Source organism: Lasioglossum baleicum, chromosome 7, assembly GCF_051020765.1.
Source record: "Lasioglossum baleicum chromosome 7, iyLasBale1, whole genome shotgun sequence".
Lineage (NCBI taxonomy): Eukaryota > Metazoa > Arthropoda > Insecta > Hymenoptera > Halictidae > Lasioglossum > Lasioglossum baleicum.
In genome coordinates, this window is record NC_134935.1 from 3,755,384 (window position 1) to 3,778,540 (window position 23,157).

Here is a 23,157-nt window from a genome sequence, read left to right on the forward strand (position 1 = left end):
ATTTTATATATATATATATAAAATTAAGGAACAATAATATTATTCTAAGTACAATATCAGATGAAAACAAAGATTAACTAAATTTTTATTAGTAACAATTTTTTATTTTAAGTAGCAGTGTAGGTGCGTATTCAAATATAAAATTAAATATTATATTTTGTTTATCCAGGTTATATATATTTAGTGAATTGGATATATATATGTTTTATCGGACTCTTTGTTAAATTTAAAAAATATTATTGGTACCAAACTTTCTAAAACTTCAAGCTGCTTCAACTAATATATATAATTTTGTACATTATCATTACAATATTCTATTTAATTGTAATACGATAGAACGATACCATACCTATCTAACCTATCCAGAAAATATACATGTATGCACCATAATATGCACGGTCCTGACGAGAGTAGTGAAACCCAGTCAAACCCAGTGCTAGTAGCGCCCACGGTGCATTATACAGGTGTGCCGACTTAGCATCTCTGTAATGCTGAAATTTGGAGGCAGATGAATCGTAATTCTCTGGCCGCCGCCAGACGGCGCATGGTTCTAGGTACCGTACGTGTGCGAATGAGTGTGATTGTGTGTATTCAGCAGCGCAATCTCATTCGCACATGTACAGTACCTGGGACCATGCGCCGTCTGGCGGCGGCCAGAGAATTACGACTCATCTGCCTCAGTTTTTTGAGGGAAGTCGGCACACCTGTATAATGCACCGTGGTAGCGCCAGTTGTACAGACTATGATAAACAAACTTAATCTTGAAGGAAGCATAACATCTTGCGAGATTTCATAGAGCAGTAACCGCAGTAACTTACGGTTGAAGTTATTGACGTGTGTGTTAGATCACAGGGTGTCGATTAGTGCCATAGTAAAAACAATAACCTTAAGGAAATAATCAACATGGGTAGCACAGATAAAGCTGTGATCACGGGATTTATATGCAGACTTTGTAGTAAGATGAACCGTTTCGTGATCCACATATACGGTGAAGAGGGTGAAAGAATGAAGCTCGCTGAGAAAATAAATGCTTATCTTCCAATTGTGGTAAATTTATTGTTTGCATTTATGTATCTCAGTATCGCTCTTGTCAATATTATTTTTAATTAACTATTTATTCTCGGACTGTCCATGACTGGTTAAAAATTCCATCATGTACAAGTTACATTTGCTGCTTTTTTAATTTATATCTGGTGTAATAACTGTAAATGATTTACCACTTGACAGTGGTGTTTGTTTGTAGTAAACTCTATTGCAATGATAATATTTTTTACATTATGATGCTAGTATGCTAGCAAACTGTAATATTAACACTAAATTGATTTATTATAACAAAATTTGTGTATACTACAGTAATCTTTATATTGTAAATTGCTTTTCTACATTTAAACGAAAGCTTAAATCGTGAAAGAAAAATATTGTGTTATATATTACGTTATAATGATACTAATAATTTCACTTATACTTCATTAAAGAAGATAAAATTTTGCCCTTTGTCATACAGGTAAACATGAATGACCCATTACCAAAAACAGCATGTCTACATTGTATTGAACGGCTAGAAGCTCATCATGAATTAATGGAGCAATTTACGTTGGCTGAACTAAGAAGGGTAGTTACCGAGAATAAGTCACCGTCAGTAGCATCATCATCTGCACAAACTGTTGATACTGCACCAACATCTAGCCCACCCCCGTGTTGACATATAGAATTGAAGACAAATTTTTTCGCTCAATATTATTAAATATTTTTTGTATTTTATTTGGCTCATTACTTTAGTAATTTATTGATAGAAAAACCATATTATTAAAACGAAACTGAATTTATTCGATGATTTGTAAACTTATCAGGGGTTAGTTTATTTGTCTTTAATGTTGTATTTCTTTTGACTTTTTTTTTAATTTCATATTAGAGCCAATTATTAACATTATAATCTTGTATAATACTTAGATTTTGCATATACCATAATGAATTATTTGCAAGAAAAATGAGACATCACGTTTATTTTTTGCTTGAGTGGTAATGAGCGATCATAAACTTAATCTTTACAATGCTTCAGACATATATTTGAGCATGCGCAATAATATTACGATAATTGGATCTATATTTTATTGTATGTATTCTATATTATTTTCATTAGAAAATATTTTCAGACATTTTTTAATGATCCACAATACTATTGTACCTTTAATAGGTCTATATTACTGGTGTACAAAGATAAATGAAGTAGATAGGTGTAATCAAGTAATTTTCTTAGAGTATTAGCTAACACGATTTGAATACAAAAGCAAGAAATCAAGGTTTTAGTTAACGATATTTTTACTAGCACTATGTATTAAATACACAAGATTGTCAATATACTGTACATTATATTGTTCGTGTTCTATTCTCATAATTCGGTATCAATAGTTAAAATTTCATAATTCTACATATATACATATGTATGTTACATATAATATACATATAATATAATACATAAATGTACATATAATATAATATATTGGCGCACTGCCAGTGACGCTGTATATTATATATATATGCATATAATACATATATTTATGTAACATAAACTATGATAGCGAGATGATTGTATTAACATATATTATTGTGCAGAGTTTAACAAAATTTTAATGTTCACTTTTAAGTTGCAATATAATAAATAATTTATAAAAATTTTTAAACATAGAATTTTTTAATTCATTGCGATACTTTACACACATTATTGTTATGTTTAAAAAATAAAGACCTCTATCGTGATATCAGGGTAAATAATATTGCTCTCTTTTTGTTAAGATAAGATTTATTTCTTAACAATATTCGCTAAAACAATTAAATGTTATGTGGAACAATATTATTTGTTGGCGACACAATCCACATTGTGCTTACTATATATATATATATATATATATATATATATATATATATATATATATATATATATATATATATATATTTTATCTCACATGTAATTCATGATTTACAGGGAGAAAATTTGTTTTATGAAGACAAGGATGTGTTCATCACTCAAATATTAGTAATACATATCTTCAAAGATTTTGGTATTATCCATGATATATATTTTTTTCCATTGACTCAAATATGTTACGAAGTATTCATTCGGTATTTACATAAAAGCAGTAAAGTTTGCGATATCTGTAATTAAATTATGATGTATAATTTAAATTATATATATAATATATATAATTTCACGCGCAGTCTAAATATAGAACAAAAAATAAATTGCAATAAAAAATAATCTTACGATAAATTTATATATATGTTCAATATATGTCTAAGCAAATATAACATCTATTTATTACTCTGTTTCTTAAATTATTTGCTCAAGTACGGTATGTTATAAATATTGGGTAAAATATAACTAAATCATTGTAACATAACAGTCATTACGACGGTCTGATAATATAGTCAAAGTAGTTTTACAAACTCTTATTGCAGTTTCATTTGCGCTACATCAAAAGAAGATGAAATATAAACAAAACCATAATAAATCATTTATAATTTAATTATATATGATTTCATGGTGTGCAATAGATTCATTTTCTAATTTATTATTTCATTGAATCCCCACATTTACAATGAGTGTCACACACATCCTTTGAACTTCTTAAGACAAATGTATAGCATGTGCTACTGCAATACCTCTGAAACCATTATACAATTAATATGCGTAGCTACATTCGTGTGCGATAAACAACTACTAAAACCTGATTTATAAGTGTCCTCAACACACACACACACACAGTGTAAAATATGTACAAAGATTCGTGGAGTCCAACTCAAGTTTCTTCCTTCCTTTTTTCGCGTAATCAGCGTGTGACCATGGTATTTGATATCATAAAGCACGTACACAACTGATTTCTTATAAAAAATATATATAATATATATATATATGTATATATATATATATCTATATAAAATTTCATTCTCTTGTCAGCCAACATATCTTCGTACAAATTTAGTTCCATACTGGGTATTTGATTTCGATTTTTTGCGACTTGATTCTTAAGTTTAACTCTTTTTGTTTGCTTTCTTTCGTTATTTTTCTTTTCTATTAATACCTGGGGTACATTGACTCCCAAATACAAATATAAATGCATCTTTGACCAATTATGATATACGACGGCGAAGTCTAGTACCTATTTGATGATTAAAGCACAATGGCAGCAATTTTTCAGATATAATGCAAAAGGCTGTAATTTCATGAATCCCGTTGAGCTGCATTCATGACAATTGCATAATCAATTAACTCGATTCTATGCAGTTTGTCAAGAAAGTTTGTTATTTTTTCCTTTCAAGTACGAGTGTGTAATTACTTAATTACAATGGACTTTAATGTTTCGTATTTTAGAACAGCTATAATATGATATATATTTTATTCATGTAAATTATGTACATAAATTAAAGTAATTCTGTTTCCTCTTTTAAAAGTTAAAAATTGTGCTATATCTCACATGCATGTCAATATACAATCATTCGTTTGCTTCACATATTTGTTATATCGTACAAAGAAACATTGCTTTCAACATGATCGTTTTGCTACGGTACTTTTAAAAATCACATCGAATAGCAATGTTTTATTTAAATTTAAGACGAAAAAGGAAACATTCGGATCGTGAGGATGCTACGACTCTACGTACGTACACACATAAATATTGCAGACCACTATGTCATTACTAATTAAGATACATATATACAAAATCTTTCTACCCTAAGAAATACGTAATTGTTGTCGCACTCGCATACTCGTATGATGTCTTCATCTGATCGTCCTGAAAACAGCTCAACCGCCAACAGTGCTACAAGCTATATGCCCGAAACGAAAATAACAGACGGCTTAGACAATTATTTGTTCCCAAGATGTCTTTATAATAACATACTATCGGTAACGTTTTTTCTCAGCCTTTTCCTTAAAAAACAAGAATGAACGATGAAAATGATCATCAAGTTCGATAATTTGTACTTTGTATCTGAGCAGGTTAAATGACAAATCGAGGATAAAGATTTCCTTTTTTTTAACAGTCACATTACGTTCTTTAACAAAAACAATGTACAACACAAAGCACATATGAATATATTTTTTCATTCTGATAGATGTTCCTCCTTTATACTAAATCTTATCGTCTATATCTACAATTTATATTAGTTGGGGGAAAAATTACCTAAACGATGTTAGGTAGGTAAAAATTGTCATGAAATCTGCTGTGACTGCACAGGATGGTATCCGCTCAATGATATTATTCTATTTATCTCTTGGTGTTGTATAAAAGTTTGTTTAGCGCAGATTAAGTGACATAGGATGTCTCAAGGCAGCTCATCACGAACAGGCTTGTTGCATTTCTGCTTTAGCTGCCTTTATGGCTAAAAACAAATTCGTTCTTGTAAATTTTTTAAATTTACCTACATTATGTATAATAATACAAATATCATTATAATATTCTGTATTCGATATTTTCTATCTTTTAAATGAAATCGATGAAATAATAATTACCTTCCCGTTCTCTTCTCCTTAATTTTTTTCTGCGTCTTTCTATAGCAGCCAATTCAACCTTCACAGCATTATATGTTTTACGCAATTCGGCTAATTTTTGTTGTAATACAGCTATCCTTTGACTCCCATCCAATTCGGGATCTATTGATATAACAGAAAGTAATTACGTCTGTGAAGATATAATGAAATACACATAAGAAGATACGTGGATGCTTTACCTAATTCCACATAGAAATTGTATTTTGTCGGTCGAGGTGATCTCGATGAATAGTTACTAAGATCGGTCACGGTGGTGGTCATATTCGTATGGTTGTTGTTCGTTGACGTTGAGTTAGCTCCACACAGATTGGAGCCTTCGCTTGTATCGTCGCTGTCACTTCCAGCACCGTGTCTACTCCCATGCCTGCCACTATGCCTTCCACTTTTTTTCGAGGTGTTCTTATCACATTCCGAATGTTTTCGACTCCTCTTACGCTTCTTAGGCGACTGGGATTCCTCCACAGAACGTTTCGCAGGTGGCTTCAATATTCTATCAGTAGAATTACCTTCGGCATTTGGTAGTGTATCGTCTTCACTGAATGCAGGCCCTTTACCAGCGCTATCGTTGTCTGCTTCGGAACTATCACGATTTAGTTTCAAGTTATCTTCCGACGTTGGCGATGAACCACCTGTTCTTTCTTCCCTTGGAGAACCAGAGATATTGGAAATACTAGAGTCTGGTGTAGTTGGTGGAGTATTGTCCATTACAGGTGCTGCTTCATTGCTTTCCCGTCTTTGGGCAGGCATTAGTGCAGGTAAATGTTGATGCTGTCTCACACCTAGAGCAGGATTTGGTTGCATTGGTAAAGAAACTGGAACAGATGTTTCGACCGTTTTTGGTAGTGCCATTGTCAAAGTGACAACGGTGCTGCTGGTTGTACTTTGACCCGACGTAGGAGCACTCGCGAAAGGCATTTCCATGAGTACTATACTGGTTTCAGATGTTTCGACTTTTGGTGGAGAACACGACGGACCAGCATTTATTTGTTCGATGTTTTCAGATACAGGTGCAGGCGAACCTGGTATTTCTTCTTCGCATAGTAAAGAACTAATCGCCTCACCCTCTTCATCTGCTTTCGTAATTGTAACAGACATGCTGTTCTCCGGTTTGCATTCTATAATACACTCTTGTTGTTGATGTTTCAATTGTTGTGTGGATTTTTGTATTTGTAACTTTGAATGCCTTTCCTGTGTATCTTGAAGTCTATCTAACTCCGCTCGTAGTTTCACGTCGAAGTTCGATGGTGTTTTTGAATCTTGAGGTTCTTCGTTATCTATTACTAGCCTCTGCTCGGAGTCACTACTGTCTGCAGAATCCATGTCTTGAGTAACTATTTTTTTACGCTTTTCTTTCTCTTTCTCCTTAAAATCGTGCTCCTTGAATTCATCTTCCACTTTTTTCGATTCTTCAGTTTCAACGTGCTTCCATACTACTTCACTGGTACCTTGCTCTTGTACCTTTTTGTGTTCCGTTTTTGTTTCTACAAACTTCTTTAATTCCACCTCTTTCTTCAACTTCAATTGTTGAAGTTCCTCGTCTTTCTGTTTGATGACTACTCGCATTATCTCTCTACACGGTTCTTCATTATTCGGTGGAATATCTTCTTCTTCGCGCTTTTTACTCTCGATGTCTACCTTAGGCCCACTTTGCTCTTCCTTATTTTTTTGTACAATTATAGTGTCCAGCTTTTTCGGAATTTCTTTCGAAGTTTTCCATATAACTTCGGGAACCTCGTCTTCTTTTTTAATTTCTTTGATTTTATTACGAAAAGCCATCGCCGCTGACAGCTTCTCCTCTATTGTAGACGTGGCTGGTAATCTTGCACTAATCGGTGCTGGAACTGGTACAATCGGAGACGAGACAGGAGCAATATCTAATAATTTAGTATCGAGTGATTTTAATTCTGGAGATTGTCTGTGTTGCAACGGGGACATCTTAATAGTGGGTTTTTGCTCCGGGGACACCTCAGGCTTGTTCAAACTTGTCGATAGTAATTCTTCTCTTATAGTTTCAACCTGTGGACTTGTATCTTCTTTAGACGATTCTAACGAGTCGTTCATCATATCATTGGTAGAAAACATTTCTTGCTGATAAGTAAATAAGTTCTCTTGTTCTGCTTCTGAAACCTCTGCCTCTGATATTATTAGTCGATCCTCAGAATCATCGTGAGTACCATCATCGTCGCCAGGTAAATCACTGAATAACAAATCTATACCATTTGTTATTTTACTTGTTTCTTCGACGATAGGTGCAGCTTTCATTTGATTAAACGTTGGTGATTCGCAAAGTTTATCAAATGCTTCTTCACACGTACTCGATGATGTCGCAGGCTGCGGTGGTTTGTGAGTAGGTTGATTCTCTGTAATTTCATCGATCCGTTTACTAAACAATTTTTTCGGTTTCTTTCTTGAATCGTCGATGTCCGGCTTGGTTTCTTTTATAATTGGCGATACAATCATTTTCTGCTTCTTTTTCGGGCTTTTCGGTTCTTCCTCGAATACCCTCTTCTTTACTTTATCTTTTTCTCCACTGGTGTCTCGTTTATTACGTACTTCAAATTCAAACGGCTCCGGTTCTTTGAATTCATATATGTCGTCTGTACTCTCTGTCGCTTTCGGCTCAGGAGTAGTTTCTACTTTAGGTTCCAAATTTTTATCTAATTTCGGAGAAGCTAGAACCGCGTTTTCCTTTTCTTCTATTTTGATTTCATCCTCTGGATCAGGCTCAACCCTAACAAGCTCCAATTTCACTGCCTTGTCGAAACCTTTCAGTTCCGATCGTATTTGATTCAAGTCGAAATCTCGACCTTTAGGCTGTTCCTCATCGCTATCAGGTTCCGACTTGATACCCTGTGATTTACCAATCGTTCTCCTCAAACGTTTACCTCTGCGTGGCTCTTCCATGTTATCTTTATCTTCCTCACCGTCACTAGTCTCGTCTGGTTTTATTCTATCCTCGGCTCGACATTTGGCCTCTCTGCGTTTCCTGTCGTCGGCACCTTTAGATTTGGTCCTTGTTTGTTCAGGTTCTGTGGCATCAGAATCACACGTCTCGCTGTCTTCAGTTTCCGACGCGATTGATATGTCCGTATGTCCAGACGTCCTTCTCGTGCGTCGTCTGTGTTCTATACCAGGCGCATCATTGTTTCTTGTCGTTCTTGTCTGACGATTAGTCGCTGGGGTCGCTGGACTCTTAGTTCTGGAGCTGGAACTTGTAGCAGACAGTGGAGTCGTAGATCTAACTGGCTGAGGTGTCTCCTTATCTTTCTCCTTCTCATCTTTTTTGACTTCCTTCATCGTGATCGAGGAGCTACCTGTCGTTGTTGGGGCTACACTTTGTGCTCGACGACGACTTTGGGACGCGTTTGAACTTGTATTCGAGACAATTTTCGACAATTTGTTTACATTACTAGATAAATTCGTACTGGGAGTTTGTGGTCGTGAACTAGCTTTAACACGTTTAACTCTACCCTGAGCTTGCGTAAAGTTTTGCGCTATTCTCGACGCTTTGATCCATTCGTCGTATCTTGTGTTCCATCCAGTGTAATGAACCAGATACATCGGTTCTGTGCCATCCCTCTCCATATCGATAACCTTCGCTTCATACGTGACTTTCGATTCATGAGTAGGTCCGTAATATACTTTTAATCTGTCTCCTAATTCTACAGGACCCTTATAGCAAGGAGCAGATTCTGCTAATTGTTCATCGGAACGTGACTTCTCGGCCTCGTACTCTTTACGTTTTCTCCCTCGTCTTTTCAATTCTTCGTCGGTTAAACGCCTCTGTTTGGTCAGCGTTTTCTTGTCCGATTCTCTAGATGGAGTCCTTGTTTCCCTAGTTTCAGAAGAGGTTTTTTTAACAGTATCGTCTTTGGATTTAGATCTCGTTTTAGTAGCATCCTCTTCCTTAGCTTTATCATCTTTTTTCTCTTGCTTTTTAGGCTCGTTTTTCTTCTTCTCTATTACCTTTTTCTTTGACTCCTCTTTAGTTTTAGACTTACCTCTGTTTTGTAACGCCAACGATGTTGAAATTTTTTGAGACTTTTCACTGCTGGATGATTCGGCTTCACCTTCCACGTTCACATCGCTTTCCTGGCCACTGCCACTTTCCTCAAACTCATCCTTCTTCTTTATTTTCACCTCTTCCTCCTTCACCGGCTCCTTTTTTATTTCTTTCTTCTCCTTTTTCTCATCCTCTATCACTTTCTTGTCTTCCTCCTCTTTTTCATTTTTAACGGCCGTCACTTGTGGTGGTACAGGCGTATTTCTGTCTTTATCTCTAATCAGACTTCTACCGGGACGTTGTTTGCGTATAGTACCTCTTGGATGATTCACCATTGTACAACCTAATTTTCTGTAAAAATCTTCAAACGAATGTAGGAATTTTTTATAGGCCTGTTTAACCAAATTGTGCGTAGACGGAGAATTTTGCATTGTAAAGCTTAAACGACGCGTTATCAGTTTCCATTGGTTTTGATTCGTTACGCGATTATAACCACCCAATTTATAAACAGCTCGAAATAACCTGTACAAGTCTATGTCTTCGGATCCGATCATTGGGCAATTATTGATAGGTGTTCCACGATCATCCATAAATTTATATAGTTGCGCCACAAAGTGATCTTTTTCTTCGCGCGGCTCATCATCTGAACTCTGAAAAATACAATCTCGTTGCAGATAACAAATATGATAAATCGAATTTATTTACAATCACAGATATAAAGTATATTTAAAGATATAAATATTACATCCGAATCAAGCTCTCCATCAGAGTCACTATTTCCACTCGACACAGAATGTCCAAAAAGAGAATCCCTATCCCAATGGGGAGGTAACTCATTCTTCTCTAAAAATAGCAGTGCCTTTTCTACCGCAACCTTCAGTGTACTATTCTCAACTTTGTTGACAAGTTCTTTTGTGAATTCAGTGGCTTCTTTCTTCGGAACTGTATAACTGAGTATATAAATTAACGTGTAATAGCAAGGCAGAGAATAAGTGAATATTAGTGAATATATAATTATGTCTTAAGGACTATTTGTTTGTTTACATTCATTACACTAAAACCATAAGGGCCGTTATGCATTGTCGACCAGTCATCAGGAGATCAACAATTAGGCGACCAAGCTCAGCCAGTCTTCAAAAGCTGTTGGAATCGCGCAGATCATCAGACTCCATTTCTTCATGTTTTGAAGCACCTTCCGGTGCAAATATATTAACAATTTCTTCCCATTCTACTTTTTTAATGTCCCAATCTGCGTAATTATTATCGGATAAATCTGAAATCGCACTTAGGGATACAATTCCTAAAAAAAACTTTTCTTTATCGAAACTACGATGTTTTCCCGTAGTTAGTGGTCGCTGGCGACTGGTGGATAGTGCGTAACGGCTCTAAGAATGCAACGAAATAATATCGACATATATGAAATTGTAGAATTGATTTGAATCTAAATGATATTGCAACTTACTATCGTGCATCTTTGAATGATCTAACAAGATAGTCATCTCTCACTCGAATCCTCACTGTGTCTTGTGCAGTTGGTGCAACCACTAACCCAGGGAACCAGTTATCCTTTTTCTTTTTATCTCCAAGTTCCACGCATACGACTCGTCCAATCTCTGGTTCTGTCTCCATACCTTCTTTCCCTGTTCCACTAGAACCCGAGTCACGAGTTCCTCGTGGAGGACTATCTTCATCATCGCTACTTTCATCTCTACGATAACAATTAAAATTTGAATTACTAGCAATCTACTTTATGGGTAAATACCGCCAATATATAACTTCACGAGCACTCACTGCGCTTGTCTAGACCGCCGTCCCCTTCTACCCCCAATTACTGGATTCCCAAAATGTTCTGGATGTGTTAAAGGGAGTTGGTCCAAGGTTTCACTCTCTGCAAAATGCCGTCCACTCTTCAAACATAGCGCAGTTCTCCTTAACGTTGTAATATCTCCATCGTCGAAAACTACAGTATATTGACTGCAATCTTGGATTTTGGTGATCGTTGCTTCCACAAATTCTTTTTTATCAGCATGTCTAGCTTCAACGGATGCACCTACTCTTAAAGTTCCTTTTATCTGGTCGTCAGCTACAGTCGCAGTACCCAAACCTTGTTTATAAGATACTCTGCATTTAACCGATCGCACTACTTTTCTTATCTTCGCTTCGCAGAAGGCACCCTTGTATTTAGCACTAACCTCCGTACCTACTGATAGGTACGGCGGATCGTCTCCCTGTAACAGAAGAAATATGTAATCTGCATTAAATAGTGTTCCCTTCAGATATACTTCCACAGAAGAGTTACAAAATCACTTCTGTCTTGAGTAAAACAAATTACTCAAATATATGAAATTTTATCATGTTGTTACTCGTGTGTAGAAAAATATAAAGAATACTAGAAAAATATCTCTGATTATTTTTTCTTTCTGTGTTTTATCAGAATCTGTCAAATGATTGTTCACCATTGTAAAAGTATATTGGAATTTCGTTCGACGATTTTCAAAATTCGATGAATAAAAAATATCTGCAAATAATATAGCGACACAAGGACTTCAAAAACGCCAGCTGCCTTGCTACGACGAGTTATTGTTTATGTAGGCGATCATGCCTCGCAGGTACAGGACATTATTCCCGGATCGAACATGACCAACGCAAAATAAGAACGTTCCCACGGGGATGTACCGATTATGATAAAACTCATACTTTGACATCTTAACCACGTTTTCGAAACGGAGTCCGCTATGTACGTTCATGACAGCCTGCCGATTTCTGAGACATCGGGTAATAGTTGTAACCTCGAAGGTTCTTTAGGAGAGACATTCGTTCGAAGGTAATAACCTGCGAAAGCGTTTTAACTACATAACAAAGGCATGGATTTGGATATATTTTTTTCGATATACACGACAGAAAGGAAGGAAAAAGGGTGAGTATGAGAGCGCGCGAGGGAGTGAGAGAAAGAGAGACAAAAAGAGAGAGAAAGACAGAGAGAGAACTCAAGTATACAATCTTTGCGCACTTGTTTCTACGTCAAGTTTTCTCCCGCCTGTTTTCTTACCAGCATCTTCTAACGCTCCACGATCCTCATATAAATAATCTTAAGACACTGGCACGCACGATACATTAAAATTGAGTTTCTATTATTTCGCTGGAAGCAATAACACGAGAAAGAGCACGTAGACACTGAGGTTGACCCCCTTCGCGAAACCAACACTTCACGGACCGAATGCGTACAAGCTCTTGTTCCCTGCCCATTTCCACCCCGACGCAACTTGTCAGCTAGCCACTCGACTCCTATTGGACGATGTCTTTGCACTCTCTGAAAACAACCGAACGAAGATACGAAATTAAAGATATCGTATTGTCGTTGAATTACCAATGATTTTCGTCGATATAGAATCACATAAATGAAACACGATTTTTTAGTGGGAATTTGAAACAAATGAATATCTATTTCGTCTGTAAATGGAAAGTGTAAAAGAACCGCACTGCGCATACCACAGGAACGTATCAACGTCGTTCTTCATGTGACAATCCAGGTGGTTCTTCTAGGACATTCATGGGGAACAAGTGAACTTACAGTCTACGTACGAACAACAAACATTCGTGCGCTATCATTGTTAAATACCATGTGTATGTTTCACGTAGTTATTTCGCAAAAAAAATAAGAGAAAAGGGCGAAGATTCACGTGAGCAATCGTTTACGAAACAAAACGTTGCTTGGAAATCGATAGTTTTGTCAAATTATTGTACGTCGTATTGTATGTGCAGAACGTTATATAATTTCTTTACTATATGTATAAAGAGATTGATTAGTAGTTTCGTATATAAGCTATATCACTATAAGTATTTAGTAACAATTGTATGTAACATTTAAATGAGTTTTCTTACATATATTTACACGTAAAGAAGTATGAAAATAGTTTTTAAATTTTAATTATAATAGCGTGCATCACGTTACGTTTTGATAGAAATAAGATATATACTGTTTTGTAGAATAAATATAACACTTGTTAAATCAACTCATACTCTATTATACATACATACACACACACACACACACACGTGTGTGTGTGTGTGTGTATTAAAAAAATTTATCAAGTAACTTAATATAAGAAGAAGACTGTGTTAGAGAGTAATTACAAGATTCATCTACATATAAGAAATAATTCTAATGATGTAAAAATAGTATTATTTACGTTCAATAAACTTTGTATATTTTTGATTTCTGAAAAATGACAATCCTGATCACAAATGGACGGGAATAATAAAAAAAATTCTATGGAAATGCTAACAGGACACTTTGAGCTGATCAACAAGAGAATTTATTTAGATCCTGAAAGAAACATATTTGTTGACAGAATCGTATTTGCAATTTGCCATGTGTCTTTGTACGCTCCTGTCTATGGTCGTCTGCTGTGACGCGGATCAAAATGGCGTCGAGTAATGAAGTGCCGGTAGAAATCAACCAGAGTGGCATGTGCACAAACGAAAATTCGGTAAGTTTTAGTGAAATATCTCGAGAGATAGGGAGGAACGATATCTGAGTATAATTGACAATGTATTGATGTTAATGTAAATAATAGATGATACCACGTGAACACGCGATGAACAAAAATGTTAAAATGTCGTTTGTCATAATAGTTTTCACTATGCTTTAGAGAATCTTGGGAAATAGATTGATCAGTTCAGTCGCATTTTCTTTATTTTTCTGTGGTGTGTTTTTCGATAATAGGATTTAAACATAACAAATTATTTGTTGACATTATCACGAAAAAATGTAGTTATATCGAATACCACGGGTACAGACTAATCACACGGTAATAGAGGAATGTGTGTGAGTGTGAGAAATCTCAACTGGTCATTCGATCTTAAACAGACGCCATTCGTTTTGGCGGGCACGTGTACACCGGTGTCGGCGTAAAAGACCGTCTTTCTACAGATACTCCAATATTTAGTATTTTCCGTAACCGATGAATAACATTGTAAATAATGTTTTGTAATAATTCTTCTTACATTTAGATGCAGAAAGAATTATATCTCTTAGTTCGAGATATTAATTATACGTCACGTGTTTGTAGCTAACTGTAGGTTTTTTTCACGAGTATATAAAACAGTTTATTCTCTGTATTTCATTACATAAATGTTTTTTTCTTTCTTTATTATTAATAATAATAATTTTCGAATAAATCATGTAGATATATAGTTAAATAGATCTGATTGTAATGTAGCGTAGGTAGATGCTTTTATATAACGTACGTATAAGCTTGTTTATTAATGTGCTTCTGTTAATTATACTGTTGCAGACATCAAAAATGGAATCTATGGAAGTATCAGAGACCATTACTCCTGTATCGAACAAGGATGCTATTCCATCCTCTTGTAAAGAATCTGTTTCTGTGGAGGACATGACGTCTAGAGATTATTATTTCGATTCATATGCCCATTATGGAATACACGAAGAAATGTTAAAGGATGAAGTGCGCACAGTGACTTATCGAAATTCCATGTATCATAATAAACACCTCTTTAAGGGAAAAACCGTTCTTGATATCGGTTGCGGAACTGGTATTCTTTCAATGTTTGCTGCTAAAGCTGGAGCAGCGAGAGTTATCGGTATCGAGTGTTCTAATATTGTTGAATATGCAGAGAAAATTGTAGAAGCGAATCAATTGTCGAACGTAATAACAATACTGAAAGGAAAAGTTGAAGAGGTTTCACTGCCCGATGGTATAGAAAAAGTTGACATAATTATCTCTGAATGGATGGGCTATTGCTTGTTTTACGAATCAATGTTAGACACGGTGCTCTTCGCCAGAGACAAATGGCTTCGCGAAGATGGAATGTTATTCCCCGACAAAGCAACATTATTTATTTGCGGCATCGAAGACAGACAATATAAGGATGAAAAGATAAACTGGTGGGACGATGTGTATGGATTTGATATGAGTAGTATAAGAAAAGTAGCAATTAGCGAACCTCTAGTGGATGTTGTGGATCCGAAACAAGTTGTTACAAACGCATGTCTAATCAAGGAAGTCGACCTGTACACAGTAACAAAGGCTGATTTGGAGTTCTCTTCCCCGTTTACTCTACAAGTTCGTAGAAACGATTATGTACAAGCACTAGTTACATTCTTCAACATCGAATTCACCAAGTGCCACAAACGTATTGGATTCAGTACAGCGCCGGAAGTACAGTATACGCATTGGAAGCAAACTGTGTTCTACTTTGACGAATATATGACAGTCAAAAAGGGAGAAGAAATATACGGTGTCTTTTCGATGAAGCCTAACGCAAGGAACTACAGAGATCTGGATTTCAGCATCGAACTAGACTTTAAAGGGGAACTGTGCCAAGTACATGAAACTAATACTTACCGTATGCGCTGATACCTATAAGAATGATTCATCTTCCTTTTATTTTCATGGATCATAAAACTGTGTAATCAAATAGAAGATCAGGACATTCATTATTATTGACTTAGATGATTTAATAATGTTTAACAGTACGGTACAATGAATGGTGTGAATTATTTAAATGATTTTTAATCCATAATTCTAAGGAATCTTAGAAGCTTCTTGTTTAAGAATCTTTGTTAATCCAGTTAGAATGTAACAATAACATTTATGGCAAAAATACGTAATGCGAGTACTACGTATATTTTCAACATAATACTTTATGTGAGAGTACATTAAAAAATACGAATGGTATGATAATTTCATATTTTTACTTTCCTTTGTGACCATTTTTTATCGTGTATTTCAATATTTTCTTTACTTATTTTGCATGTAACTTGCACCCTTAAACTAATTCATCCATTATTCATTTAATGTTAGACATAAAGTATTTATCAGTCTATTCAACATCAAAATACATTTATTATTTCCTACATTTTTGTACCGTATTCTTAACAAAAAATTTTGATTCCAATTTATAGCATACGAAATACATGTATCACCGTATTCCTGGAAATAATTTGAAACTGCTCATTTATGCGATATATGACAAATGGAAAAGTTCAATATTACATATTATATTTTGGTAATTTCATAGTAAATTAAACATTATTTTTAGTATTATTCTTTTTATCAGCACCTTTCTATGAATGTGCTCGATGTCAGTGATATTTATATCAAATAATATGTCTCCATTAATAACATGCTGGTATTAGCTTAATTTTTATATACAATAATGATTAAGTTACTAGTGTTGTTAAAATAAAAAATATGCAACAATTTTGTAACCTTTCCATAAAGCATGAGTTTGTAACATGTGCTTAATTTAATTATCAGTAAATCCGTTTGACTGTTACAATGTAAAAAAAATTATAAACAATAACCACTAAAATTTTATTAATTTTAAACATATATAAGTGCTCTGTATTTGCATAGATAAAGTTCGGTTTGTCAAGCCATTAAATATTTCAATTTGTATCATGTTTAATGAAACAATCCTGTTCGATTCGAGTATGCATGTAAATACAGTCATGCTTTACTTGACTGTAGACAAATACATAGGTAATTTGTCTTACATTAGTATCTTTGGTTATTACTAAATTCTATTCATTAATTTGGATTTAGTATTAAATTTACTATGTTAAATATTGCAATTATAAGATTTATTTTCCAAAGAGTATCTTAAAAATATTCTAAGATTTCCCTGTTCTTTTATTTAGCATTTTCAATGCAATACAATTTATGTAATGGGAATAACTGTTGAGTTGAAAAAGGAAAATATAAACTTATATGCAAGTGAATTACGTTTGAAAAGAACGTACCCTCCACCCTCAAAGACTATTCAAGAAATTCATCGAAAATTGTAGTCACATGAAGTGCAATGTATTACACTTTAATATTACCAAATATTTTGGAAAACAATAGGTAAACTTCAAATTATACTAGGAAGAGTTTTAAAAAATGATCAACACGAAAAGTATTTGATATAATAAATTTTATACTTAATTACTGCTTGTATATGTAATAATTTCATCTAAAATGATAAAACGTTCATACAACAAGAAACAAAACCTTTTATGATCGATCATCTTACATATTATATAATAAAATTAATACGTTTGCTATAAATATATTTTATATTTATTGAATAATTATGAAATGAGACGATATTTATTGATTTGTTCTTTATACATAGTTCGTCCCTACAAATTAAAAGAATTTCTATTCTATAAATAATATTCATCATTAATTATAGAAAACATTTTTCATATATAATACTAAACTATAAATAGTTCTGTACAACTGAACATATAATGCAGCATCATTATTGAACTTAAAATAATGTTTCCCTTAATTCTGTTTTATTTTGTATAGTAATGCAAAATAGTGCTTTGAATTTTTAATATCATGTATAATGCAAAAATTAGCAGCATACAACTAATATCTTTATAGACAATGAAAAGAAATCATGTAGCTAACCCCTTCAAACAGTTTGCTAACTTTTGTGTTTTGTAGTCAGTTCTCAATTGTATGAAATTCAGCAAAACATTACGGTCTAATGTTGCCTGCAATAATAGAAATCATTTCAATAAGTTTGTTTGGTTATATTATAATTATCATATTTTGAACATATAACATACCAGTTGATCGCCTGTACAAACTTGTTTCAAGTTTTCTGGTTTGACTAATAATAAATTGCATAAAGCATGTAATGTATCAAACAGGCTGATAACTATATCAACTTCAAGTTCTTTGACACATTTTCGATACTCATTCATGTCGCATATCGCGCACATTGCACCAGCCGAGTTAAATTGAAATTGTTGCAGGTGATCATAAATAACTTTATGAAATCTAACTCCAAGTTCAGTTAGTACATTGTTTAAATTTTTTCCATCCAAAGTATTCCGAATATGTCGAATCATTCCAGTAACATATTGCACTACTGTTAAACAAGCTGGAGTGCTCAAAGTATCAACATCAGTTTCAGGCTTAAAATCAGTCTTACGTTGCTCGTTTTGTAAGTACACTTTCACCCAGCCAACAATTACATTTATACTTCTATCTAATCCTGTTTCAAGTTTCATGTCAATTTGATCTAGTACAATTTTTTTCTTTAGCATACAATCTCCGTGTTTTGGTGTTGATCTAAAGAAGAAAAGATTGTATTTTTTAGTGCATATCTTTGTATTAATACTGTCTTATAAAATGGAAAGATGAAAAAAGAAATTTTACGTGACAAGAGGTATAAGGCTGTCGTTAAACTGTTCTTCTAAAAGGCGCACAATTGCATTGCATTGACGTACAACATTGAAGAAGTGAATCTCAGGTTGAGTTCTACTTTCAGGAATTGGTACACTCTGTAAGCCTAATTCTAATGCATAGTCAACATGTTCACTTGTTAAATATTGTAACAGTATTTCCAGAATTTGGAGCGCATTCGTTGGTATTTCCTCAGATTTTGATAACAATTGACATCTTTGAAACGCTGTTTTACTTCTCTGTAATAAAGCGATTGCAAGTTCTTCCGATAAGAATGTTTCTCCACCATAATTTTCTATTTGTGCGATATTTATATTAGTTCTTGCACCTAGAACTGCTTGCAAATCTCTCCTTAATTCTTGAAAACCACCAGTTTGTAGTTGTTTTTTCTGATGATTTTTAGATTCATAATACTCGATAAGAAGTGCTGCTGACTTTTCCTTTAATGATTTTGTTTCGACACTAAAATAACGTGTAAATTAGTTCTATATATATGTTAACTACCATATAAACTTACATTATGTATGTCTCCAAATATTTCTGAAATATGTTCCTGGTAAGTTTCGATAGGTAAGTATCGTCGGTACCCATGTTAAACATTTTTAATTCTACAGATAGTTTCACAGTTCTTGTATACAAATCGTATAGGTTTCTGAGATACTTCTCAGGATCACTTTTGTCAGCTAACTTAGCAACCGCATACTTTTGAAGTCTTAAATGATAAATGTTTAACACAAACTTTGCCATCACTTGTTCAGGATTTGTAAATACTTGTTGCATCAATTTATGATATTTTGTACACATTGGTATCACATCTTGAAAAACATCTTTTCCGCCGAATGAGCCCATTTGACTTTGTTCTATAAATGCATCAATACATTGGGAGTATCCTTTAAAATGAGCTAAAACTGATGCTAATTCTCTCATACGAGTAGCATCTTCTCTGTTGTGTGCTCTGACAAACTCTTCTATAAGATTTCTCTCGATTTCATCGTATTTAACAGCGATCTTTTTCTTCGCATGTTCAAATTTTTCAGAAGGCAATTCTTGCGAGATAAGATGGAGCTTTTGTATCACATCTGCCGCTTCGTCTAACTGTAGCAGAATACAAAATTTTTAATTGTTATAATTAGACTGCGGAGATCTTCATGCAAAGTAAAAATTGTATCAATTGCAAAAAATTGAAACTAAGTTGAATGTTAATTCTTCCCTTAATGATTATAATACAGGAAAAATCATATATTGACATTATTACTTGTTATCCATTGATTTTTACTAATACTTATTCAGCTCATTCTTTAGAACAAATATTAAATCTTATAAAATAATATTAGTAACTACTAGATTGCGGATCTTTATGCAAATTAAAAATTGTCTGCATCGATTGCAAGAAATAGAAGCCAAATTGAATGTTAATTCTTCCCTTAATGATTATAATAGAGGAGAAATCGTATATTGACATCTTCAATTTTAAAAATTTTCCAACAGTTTTGAATTTTATCTACTCAATTTTGCTATAAATGCATAAAGACCCATAGTCTAGTTATAATAATGTACACTACCATCCATAAGTATTTGACCACTTTCGGTTTATCAGAAATATACAAAATATATTTAAAATAATGTAACTTCTGCCACAGTATTTCTTTTATACACTCATATAAAAGTAATAATTAATAGTACAGATAATATTCAACACCAATTACTGTGAACAAAAAGATACTAAAAAAAATTGAACAAAACTGGTTGAGTGAAAACACTTAAGTATGGTGATTTCAAGTGTCTCTCTGTTCTATCTGTTTACTACTTCCAGGAAGGAACATTAAAAAAGCTCGTTGGTAGATTGCTTCGAATTGTAAATGCCGTTATTGCCCAGCAAGGTGAATATATCGATGAACAAAGTACTTAATAACTTTCATCTATTTACTGGTAAAATCCTTAACATGTAATGCATTATAATGCCTCTATGTCAATCATATACATTTATATTCATTCTACTTCAAAGTAATTTAAGTTATTATGTTGATATGAACTTTTAGATTCGATTCCGCCAATACTTATGGATGGTAGTGTACAAGCATTAGCAACTATCTAAACATCGGATACATAAAACAAGCATTCGTACCGATGACTTGTCAGTAAAGATTGGATCCGTCAAAGGGCCAGGACTTAAAAAATCTGAAAAGTGTCTCATTAACTTTTGAGCTTCTACAGCTCTAGCTCTAGGCGTGTTAACACTCTCTAATTGGTCTCCTAAATGCAAGACCTTAGTAGCCACGAGATTAATTCTTTCATCTAATTGATGAAATAAATCTATAGAGTGCTTATTTCTTTCTTGTAACTCGAGTATTTCAAGCATGTGTCTCGCTTCTTCGTCCTTCAATGCTATTTCAAGTTTATCACACTTTTTCTGTTGGCGTTCCTGTAAAATCTGCAAATCCTTTATTGCTTGCAAAAATGTTTCGTGTACTGTCATAGGATCAAAAAATGTTTTGCCACTGTCTTTTGTAGTGTCGTTGACTGTTCTCCAAGCAAGTCTTTCAACAAACTCTTCAGGATCAAATGGATCCTTAAAACAAGAACATTATAACATTGTCATTAATATTGTACGAATAATTTTCATTGTTTTAATGATTTTACAATAATTTACCTGCTCTAATTCCTTCATATATTGTTGCATCATTTTGACGAAATTTTAATGACAGTCGCGAGGTTATAATAAATACAGTTACTATTTAAATAGAATCCCACTGTAAAATAAGTGAATACTGAATAGACCAATAAAGAATTATGTAATAGAAAAGTAAATTTTAGCGAAAAATGATTATGAATCTTTTATTACTAGTTATATGTTCTATAAAATGTGATTCATCGATTCATCCTGCGAATGTTTGACAGATACTCTGTTTCACGATACCATATCGAAGGAGAACATTTCGTAAGAAACTTTAATAACAATATCAGTTGTCATCATATATTATTATCTTATATACTATAAGGGCAACAATACTACTAAAAATAATTGTTAACTATGTCTCATAAAAAATTGGCAAATGACTTTATAACATACACATGATTTTTATTTTTATAATCATACATCTATAAGTATTACATAGTACGTCCTCATTACGAAGATTTCTATACATTCCTATTTGTTAATTGATATAATTAACTAATATATTATCATGGTAGAAACACGTAGTTATTTCGAAATATATATATACTTATTTCGTCTTCATAAAAATTTTTTCTAATAACAATACAAAAGCGAGATTAATCGTAATATCGGTCTTTTGTACAAAATATCTTTTCTTCCTTTTCAATAAAAATTAGAATAATATACAGTGTACAAAATCTGTTTTGGTATTATTATTGCGTGTTATAAAGTCCCATTAATGTGTTCTAATTTATTATTACTCCACAATTAATTCAGCGGCTATAACATAACGTAAAAATATTGAAGTATAGCAAGTATGCAATATAAAATAACGTTCGTTACTTTAGAATAGTAAAGAATCGGTACAAAAAGAGAAACGGTATTTTAGCTAAATTTTTAATGTTACAAATTCTTCCTTACGAAACAAATGGCTTTATGAATATGCACTTATTTTGTAGAAACGAGACGAAAGATATCGAATATTCATTAAGCATTCAAAAATTTCTCGAACGACAAGATGTATTTATAATAGGCAAACGATATCGCGAATATCGCAAGTAACATAAGTTCTTTAAAAACTTATGTAACTCGGATGATGTTAGTAGTTGGAACATGTGTAACACTGTTTTTTCCTTTTTGCATCACCATATGAGTAGGTATGCTATTTGCGATTTGTATATTAGTGTTGACATATTTATTAATATAATGTTATTAAATTACACTAATGAGCACTGAAAAAAGAGGGAGGCAGCAATGACGGCATGTTTCAGTATATTAGTAATCTAATTCTTGTTTACTTCAAAAAATGATTGGAATAAAAGATGGAAAAATGTTTGGGTAGTACAAAGGGGTAAGAATGACTCCCTTTTCTAGACAAAGAAACATTCAATTATATATGTTATAATTACGCTAAAAAATAAAAGTGCTTATCTTTATAACCACGATACACAATATTATTTAATTTACTTTTATAAACTCGAATGCCGTTAAACGTATGCCATTGCGTAAAATCAATGACCATTAATGCTAATTCGACGAATTTTCTCCTATGGTTGACTTTTTTGCACTAGGTATGTTAGCGAGTGATCATGTTCTCCTCTTATCGAAAAAAAGATAGAACAAAAGTTATTTTTATTCAACTCTATAATAGAGTTAGTGGTCCATAATTGATAATGCTTCACACCTCTTTTCTTTTTATTAATATAAACTGAAACTTCCATCATGTTTCACATTTCTT

General features: G+C 33.3%; 4 protein-coding genes across 8 annotated transcripts; 2 read left to right on the forward strand and 2 right to left on the reverse strand.

Annotated features, from left to right (window-relative positions):
- The first annotated feature begins 692 nt into the window (after positions 1–692).
- On the forward strand, positions 693–1,933 carry LOC143210678 (uncharacterized). The gene is made up of 2 exons (XM_076427761.1): positions 693–1,047; positions 1,505–1,933. The coding sequence occupies exons 1-2, from the start codon at positions 904–906 to the stop codon at positions 1,700–1,702; spliced, it is 342 nt and encodes a 113-aa protein (XP_076283876.1). The 5' UTR covers positions 693–903; the 3' UTR covers positions 1,703–1,933.
- A 368-nt stretch (positions 1,934–2,301) lies between these two features.
- Htk (AT-rich interaction domain hat-trick) lies at positions 2,302–12,833 on the reverse strand. 2 transcript variants are annotated; one of them, XR_013009313.1, is made up of 8 exons: positions 12,601–12,833; positions 11,343–11,779; positions 11,014–11,259; positions 10,297–10,501; positions 5,728–10,201; positions 5,510–5,650; positions 5,181–5,379; positions 2,302–4,927 (listed from the first exon to the last, which is right to left on the reverse strand). XR_013009313.1 is itself a non-coding variant. In XM_076427735.1 (7 exons), exons 1-7 carry the CDS (start codon positions 12,604–12,606, stop codon positions 5,336–5,338), a joined length of 5,553 nt encoding a protein of 1,850 aa, XP_076283850.1. In that variant the 5' UTR covers positions 12,607–12,833; the 3' UTR covers positions 2,302–5,335. The 2 variants fall into 2 exon arrangements, 1 of the variants encoding a protein (XP_076283850.1); XM_076427735.1 differs by having other exon boundaries at positions 2,302–5,379.
- A 1,048-nt stretch (positions 12,834–13,881) lies between these two features.
- On the forward strand, positions 13,882–16,978 carry Art1 (arginine methyltransferase 1). Of its 3 annotated transcripts, none has more exons than XM_076427757.1 (2): positions 13,882–14,041; positions 14,849–16,978. In XM_076427757.1, the coding sequence occupies exons 1-2, from the start codon at positions 13,976–13,978 to the stop codon at positions 15,932–15,934; spliced, it is 1,152 nt and encodes a 383-aa protein (XP_076283872.1). In that variant the 5' UTR covers positions 13,882–13,975; the 3' UTR covers positions 15,935–16,978. The 3 variants fall into 3 exon arrangements, with proteins under 3 accessions (XP_076283872.1, XP_076283873.1, XP_076283874.1); XM_076427758.1 differs by lacking the exon at positions 13,882–14,041 and adding an exon at positions 14,271–14,527; XM_076427759.1 differs by lacking the exon at positions 13,882–14,041 and adding an exon at positions 14,607–14,629.
- Positions 16,979–17,515: 537 nt separating this feature from the next.
- Positions 17,516–22,666, reverse strand: Sec10 (Exocyst complex component Sec10). 2 transcript variants are annotated; one of them, XM_076427736.1, is made up of 7 exons: positions 21,606–22,666; positions 21,414–21,513; positions 20,889–21,332; positions 19,281–19,858; positions 18,737–19,225; positions 18,142–18,649; positions 17,516–18,066 (listed from the first exon to the last, which is right to left on the reverse strand). In XM_076427736.1, the coding sequence occupies exons 2-7, from the start codon at positions 21,444–21,446 to the stop codon at positions 17,968–17,970; spliced, it is 2,151 nt and encodes a 716-aa protein (XP_076283851.1). In that variant the 5' UTR covers positions 21,447–21,513; positions 21,606–22,666; the 3' UTR covers positions 17,516–17,967. The 2 variants fall into 2 exon arrangements, with proteins under 2 accessions (XP_076283851.1, XP_076283852.1); XM_076427737.1 differs by having other exon boundaries at positions 21,414–21,531.
- Positions 22,667–23,157: the final 491 nt, after the last annotated feature.